General features: G+C 38.9%; 1 protein-coding gene across 1 annotated transcript; it reads left to right on the plus strand.

Annotated features, from left to right (window-relative positions):
* Window positions 1-758: 758 nt before the first annotated feature.
* ptges3b (prostaglandin E synthase 3b (cytosolic)) lies at window positions 759-5,995 on the plus strand. Its single transcript, XM_030768201.1, has 8 exons — window positions 759-836; window positions 2,369-2,482; window positions 2,807-2,876; window positions 3,039-3,137; window positions 3,379-3,468; window positions 4,510-4,566; window positions 4,874-4,901; window positions 5,533-5,995. Coding segments are annotated over exons 1-8 (480 nt in total). The 5' UTR covers window positions 759-834; the 3' UTR covers window positions 5,553-5,995.
* Window positions 5,996-7,364: the final 1,369 nt, after the last annotated feature.

A 7,364-nucleotide genomic window follows, 5' to 3' on the forward strand; every position in this document is an offset into this window, starting at 1 on the left:
AACTTTTGTGTTTTCGTTTGACCTCACTGATTTATGAAGGTCATGTTTCACAAATAATTTGATCAAACTTTCCATGTAATGCGACTGCTAAAGTTTATTTTCAAACAGATACGAAGCCAGAGTTTCTGGGGTTTGATAGATTAAGCGCTGGTGTCCGTTTTCTGTGGAAGTAAGATTTAATTTAAAAAGGTGTGGAGCGTAAGTAGTCAACTACCAAGGAAATCTCGCTTTAAGAAAAACTCCGCTGTTCATAAAATGTACTCTGTGGTGAGGCGTTACAATCGTCTGTAACAATCTGTGGAAGCGTATGTTCTTATCTTACAGGTTCTACGATTATGAGATGTATGATTGTTTCTGTAAGGTTCAAGAGGCTGCCATTATTTAAATTTAAGAAAGCGAACATTGTCTTAATTTCTGTTCAAATTACTTTTCAGTGTTGCGATTTTTCGTGGATCAACTACAATCACGATTATATGTCATAAATTGCCATTACTAGCAATTCGTGAAACGTTTTATTTACATCTCTGAACAGGATTGTGTTATTGCAATAGTTCGGTACTAGAAATCAGATTTGGGTGGGACCGACATTTAATCAAGGAACCATTTAAACGATCATGAGGAAAGTTGCAGGTAAAACCTTTGAATTAAAACAAAAAATAATAAACACCTTGGTTTGAGTAGGCTCTAGAAACGTCTAGTAAGAGGGCGGCCTGGTAGTTCTAAGTTCCCGCCCACATCAAACTCACTGATACCAGATTCCCCAAGAGGGTACGCACACACAGTAAGTCAAGATTGCATCCTGGAGAGAAGCACAAGACAGGTTCACAACAAAACATGTAAGTTTGTGCACAATAAACCATTCTGCGTTCAAATAAGCTTTTCACATGAAAAATTATCTATCGGCTATTTCTGCGGTCTTAGTACTTACCCTACTTTGAGGTGATGCTATAGTTAGCCTGGCTACACTTAGCTGCTTAGCATATAGTACACACTTAGGTTAACTCGTAGCTTTTCACTTGTTGTACAAAGAGCTGTGGACATACAAGCCTTTGCTAAGGTCCTTAAAAAATTTTCAAGAAAGAAATAATTTGATTTTTGGGCGTTATCACGTGAACATTCAGCAAACTGGCCATCTTTTCGACTGTTGGCGGTTGCTAAGGGTTCACTAGAACATCTTGGGTTAGATTAGGTTACCATACACCGCATGGTCAGTCCATGTTATAGCTGTGCTAGCTATCAAAGGTATATGACAGAAACTATGCGCTTTGCAACATTTTAATGCTCTGATCGAGAAAATATGCAGTGTCATGCATATATACCTACCCAGCGTAAAATCAGAATACCATTTGTGATACTGACCGGATAACAAATATATATTAGTCTGACTGTGTAGTTAGCACACGGCAATGCTAGCTACAGTTAGCTGATAAAGACTTGAAGCATGCTGGGAGGAAAGAATGAATGAGTTGTCAGTCCACTAACTTTCGCTTTGACATGGTTCTGTTTTAGACCGTATTACAGCAGGTATTGCATTGTTTCTGCTGTACTTCTACTGTTAAGGCGACGATAACTTCCATATTATTTTTCTGAACTAGCAGTGCTAATATTCTAACTAAACCTTTTTATTTTTTCCCCTCCTGTTTCATTTCTCAATCATAGGCTAGCCTAATGAATTAACGTTTAGATCATTCTGACAGGATCAGCGCCAGATAACGAACTGCATATTAAAATAAAAATGACTTTTTGTGTTGTGACCTTGTTGCTCCTTAAAACTGTAATAATATTTTCTGTAATACAGAAAAAGTTAGAGTACATAGAGGACGTTCAAGCTGTGTTAACAGATTGTTTCCAATTAATAAAATTGATCAACGCACCAATGGACAATGGACTAATCTTGATCTTTTCAATGGAAACCTTGCCCTGTAACGTAGCATTATTTAACAAGTTAAACGAATTGTTAATATTCTGCCAGTAAGACACACTTTGTACTTTCTGGAAAAGGCTTTAACAATAAGTCTAGGAGTGTTGTCAGTATTAACTGTAACCACGTTACAGTTATATTTTAACTAAAAACCTGAGTTCGTGGACTTTTACTGAACATCTGCCCAAATGGAGAAATTTGATACCTATTCCCAAAGGGAAGTTGGAATAGAGAATGTATCTCTGCCGTTAAGCCCACCTGATTGCCATTTGCTCAAGTTGAGCCAAAATGGAAGTGGAGCTAGGTAATATGTTTTGGAGCGTATGTTAGTTTCACAGTCTGTTCTAAATGGTAGGCTGGAAGGTGAGTACTGGTAAAATAATACTGAACTCATGCTTGTTGCCGTTTTAACTGAGCTTTGCAATACATGTTTCCGCACTTTCCCAGGCATCCTGCAACTGCAAAATGGTACGACAGACGGGATTACGTCTTCATTGAGTTCTGTGTCGCAGACAGTAAGGAAGTCAAAGTCAACTTTGAAAAGTCAAAATTTGGTTTCAGGTATGTTAAATAATGAAATAAGTAGGGGGTTTGTTGCTGCACTGGGTTTAAATCAGATGGCTCAGTTTGTGGGACCACTGAAAGACTTAAACCTTCTTAGCACATAAGAAGTGTGATACTGAGCATATGACATTTCCTACATAAATAAATAAACAGAAAAATGAAAGACAACTATTTATGAGATGCAAACACAGGTATTGTAACTAACATGTCTGTATACTTACTATATAATGCTGTTAGCATTGTTGCAAGCTGTTTTTACTTAATTGGTGAATGAGAATTAAATGTTTCTGTCCTGATCCTGTATGTGCCCTTCTCATTCAGCTGTCTAAGTGGGACTGATAAAGTCAGACACTCAAATGAAATAGATCTCTTCGAAGCCATTGATGAAAATGTAAGTGCTTATTTTTTGTGTGGATATGTGTGTATGTTTCTTCATTTTTTTTCCCCCATCACATGTTTTTTTTATATTTACAGTAAGAGAGATGTTCATTTGGACAGTGTTCTGTGACTGTAAGATAATTGTTTATGTATTTATTTTGATTTTTGTTTACAGGAATCCAAACACAAGCGAACAGATCGTTCAGTGTTGTGTTGTTTACGAAAAGCAGAATCAGGAAAGCCATGGCCAAGGTTAACAAAAGAGAAAGCCAAGGTAGTGACGTCATTCATGCTTTTATCTCCTATGTTGTAGCATGTTATCATTTATTGTGTATTTTCACATCATATTGAAATATCTAGAGTTTGTTTACAGTTTCTACATTGTGGTATTTAAGTCCATCAAAACATGCATGCTTTCATGAAGTGTCCAGTTTTTGGGAATGAACCCAATAGACAAGGTCAGTAATAAGCCCAAATTTTGGCATGTCTCACACTAATGTTCATTTCCACCCTAGCTTAACTGGCTCAGTGTCGACTTCAACAACTGGAAAGACTGGGAAGATGATTCAGATGAGGAGCTTTCCAACTTTGACAACTTTTCAGAGGTAAAGACATGTTGCCATGAACAAAAACTCACTTTAGGCGCTTTCGGACCGAACAGTTCTAGGGTCTCATTTGATAGGAACTACCCCCGGGGAGCTTCCCCTAGAACTGCACACGTTCTAGGGCCTTTTTTCTGTTTGCATTCGCACCGCCAGTAGGAACGCTGAAGTGACATAAGCCAGCCGACGGTATAGCAGCTAAGAACTGCCTTCTCATTAACCAAAATAAAACTGTATAGCGATAGACCCAGCCCAATGGGAAAAAAAATGTCCCCCTGTATTTATGCATTTACCACCGCAGTAGCAGTGAATGACTCGATGGGCATAGTAGGCTACTTTTCGTGTGCTAGCATATCGCTTCTGCCTGACACTTGCTCGCAGCATCGTGTTTTTTTTTTTCCTTTTTCCCCGCTGCAGCCCCCAAATCATAAGCTGGATACACACATTCTTATTTTAACTTTAAATGCGGCTCACAGCCACACACGCGGACACACAAGCACCTACCGAAGCAGAGTGTGCGCTACCTCTTCAATGTACAAATATACATTGGACGTTGCAGAAATGGTCATTGTTGGGGGATATAAAATACCGGTAAAATAAAACATAAAAACCATGTCTCCCCCTCGTACAATTCCACACATTTTAAGACATTTTTAGACATGAATATCAAAAACTAAATGTAATACGTTCTAAGACTTTCTATTTTGCACGGATCTTTAAAAATGGTGGTTGCAATCATCGTATACCTGCGTCTGGACCAATGGCTGTACACCTACGTCACAAGGTTCCTATTGCACTGCGAAAGTACCTACCCTGAAGTAGGAGCTAAAAAAGCCCCTCAAAACGGCGTTCTAAGAACTGTGATTGTTCTAAGTTCCTGCGGTGCGAACACGCGAAAAAGGGGATACTTTCTCCTACAGTTCTAAGAACTACAGAAGAGTTCCTCCGGCGCGAAAGCGCCTTTTATAAGGAATTTTGAATGCTATCTGAAAAGCAACCTTGGAAACTCTCTTGATTGTGGTGCATTCGTTTTGATTAATGCAGATGATGAACAACATGGGAGGAGACGACGACCTACCAGACCTGGATGGAGCAGATGATGTAAGATACAGTGCCTGTTTGCTGCCATTCTTTCATCTAGCTTCATATGGCCAGATGCCAGACTCTCCTGTTTTCTGTGCCTTTCAGCTCCTGCTATACCTTGCTGTGTCTGGGGCATTAGCAATGGGCAGTTTAGGAGCCCAGAGTATATTTGAGCTTTGACACCCTCTTTTGAGTGTGGTGGTTTGTTAGGTCTACTACACAAAAACAGTTCACCCTAAGCAAGAGGTCCTGTTCTCCTTGTCTGTATACCTATGATATTGTGGTGATCTGACCTATTATTCTATTTTCTTTTTTCTTTCTGTAGGATGAGTCTCCAGATAGTGATGATGAAAGTAAGTTTTTTTTTGTGGTGGGGGGCAGGTTGCATGTCAATTTCAATTTTTTAATATCAGAAATACCAAATATGTGAGTCACTATGTCTGTCTACTGTTTCAAGACTCAAGTCTTACTGTTTTCAGCACTCGAGTAGAAAACAAGACATTTGCATGGTGGAGGAAATTTTTCTTTTTTTTTAACCCTAGAGATATTTAGCGTAATGCAGCACCATAGCAACTCCAGAGTGAGTCAGATCAAGAAATGGGCGACCAGCTGGGAGGAGGCGGGTCAATAGGACACATACACACACAAGCGTTGTCTTTGTTTCCAAAGAAGGCACTTGTAGACCAACTGACTACAGAGCTCCATCTGAATCTGACATTGTGCTGCAGGAATGAAGTCAGATGAAACTGCTATTTGACAATTAAGTTTAAAGAATTTAGCTTGAATCTGGAGACAGAATTCAGGCTTAAGGGACATCACCATGGTAGTGTAATATGGATGTGCTCTGCTGGCAGTCTAATGGAACTGGTTTTACACTTGTTTAGAAAGGGTGTGATGGGGGAAGAAAATAATGTTTTTGGTGTTACAAAAAGTGGCTGAAAAATATTTATTATATTTCTTTTTTTAATATTTCCTTTTTAACAGAATTGCCTGATCTAGAATAAAGCAGCTCATTAGGACAGCAGGACATACGGAGGACGAAGGAGACAAGAAAGACACACAGATGGAGGGAAGCATCACAAAACTGTAAACAGTGTGAAAGGCAGAGTTTATTAAAAACAAACAAACAAAACAAAACAACAAATGTGTGGATTGTTCTATTTAAAACAACAGTGTCCACACTCTACGTTCCAAAAAGGGCCCTCACCTCTCCTGATGGCCAATAGACATACTGTTGTACAGAGCTTCTGTTTCTGCCTCAGCGCTGCTGACTTGTCCTAGTAATCTGTTGTACTATGACCATTTATGCATTATTCATAACTTGTTCTGATGTATTGCACCACACTGTACACACTTATTTTCCAATGTAAAGCAATAGTTGTGTTTGAGCAAAACTTTTTTTCCTGAATTGTATTGAAGTGTGATTAAAACCAATCAGAAAAAATGAGTTTGTCTTTAACCACTCCCCCACCCCTCCCGAAAGCACCTACTTCTTTTTGGAATATGTCAGTGAGCCAGTGTGGTATAGTACACTTTACACTCTCAAGTGTCTTCACAGCCTCTATGTCTTGATATTACATCTGGGAAAACATTGTTATGTTTCAAAATATGTATACATATTCGCCTCTACTATCTTTGCAAATTATTTGTGATCGTTAGGTATCTGATGGCACATTCGTCTATTTATCACAGTTTTATGCGTAAATCATCCTCCTCAAAATATTATCTTTAATAGGCCTAAGCTCACTTTTTGTCAATTTTGACCACCTGGACAAATAACATTTATTTCAATCGTTGATTCACAACATCAGCAGAAGGTGGCTGTGGACTAATTTTGACCAGAGATCCCATTCCATGGCTGGTCTTTTTGAAACTCCTATATGTGAACCCTTTGGATCTTGGAAGGGAGGGAAGTTAACTGATTCAAAATATAAACACAAACAATGACCAACCTAAATTGGAACTGTCACAGTTTGTGCAGGGTATTACGAAAATGTTAACATGGACTCGTTTTACTTCTGTGTCGACCTGGCAAATTATCCTCGACTGATGTGGGGAAAAGGTTGATTTTTAAATTTGTCTACATATTTCTAATAAACTGTTAAAGACTTGATTTCGTTTTCTCTACCCTTTAGTAAAGTGAAGTTGCATGCTGAAAGAAATTTATGACTGCGGGAGTAAGTTACATTATTTGACTGAGTGAATCCACGCCTCAGTCTAAATTCTGTAGAACTGCGACAGTATCATTCAGCTCAATACTTCAAATTTGCAGCGCAGATGTAGGTTTGGTGCCACCTGTTGGTAAAATTGTTTTATTTCACCACCTAATAGCAGAAGGTGTGGGGGCAGGAACGTCCTTAGTATCCTTGAGATTGAGGGAAACATATAAACTGTAGACGTAATTTAAATCATATCATTCCATGCTATCCCAGCTTTCAAAGGAAGAAGGACTCCGATTTTTTTTCTCAGCTCAGTATTAGAAACACGAAAAGATTGAATTCCATCTTGGAAACTGGTAGGCTGATACATTTTTGTCGCCCGATTGCTTGTACCTTTGTGGCGTCGTCTTTGTGTGTATGCAGATCTATGTTGGCTGTTTTCTGTGAATTCTTGGCGGCTTTAAAGAGACGGAACAATAACGCACTCATGTGAGACACTGGTGACGTCATTCAGTCCATTCTGCACCTGCCGCAAAACGTTGGTTGGAAGTGGTCATTGAACTTCCTCAAGACGCCAGTGCTCGTCACCTATCGACTAACTAGAGGGAACCTATTGATTTTAATAAAATTTGTGTTCAGCAGAAAGAAAAAAATACC

This window comes from Chanos chanos, chromosome 3 (assembly GCF_902362185.1).
Source record: "Chanos chanos chromosome 3, fChaCha1.1, whole genome shotgun sequence".
NCBI lineage: Eukaryota > Metazoa > Chordata > Actinopteri > Gonorynchiformes > Chanidae > Chanos > Chanos chanos.

Coding starts and splice junctions, on each gene's coding strand:
- ptges3b (XM_030768201.1), top strand. Junction 3,138..3,378: donor TAACAAAAGAGAAAGCCAAG/GTAGTGACGTCA, acceptor TTTCCACCCTAG/CTTAACTGGCTCAGTGTCGA. Junction 3,469..4,509: donor ACTTTGACAACTTTTCAGAG/GTAAAGACATGT, acceptor TGATTAATGCAG/ATGATGAACAACATGGGAGG.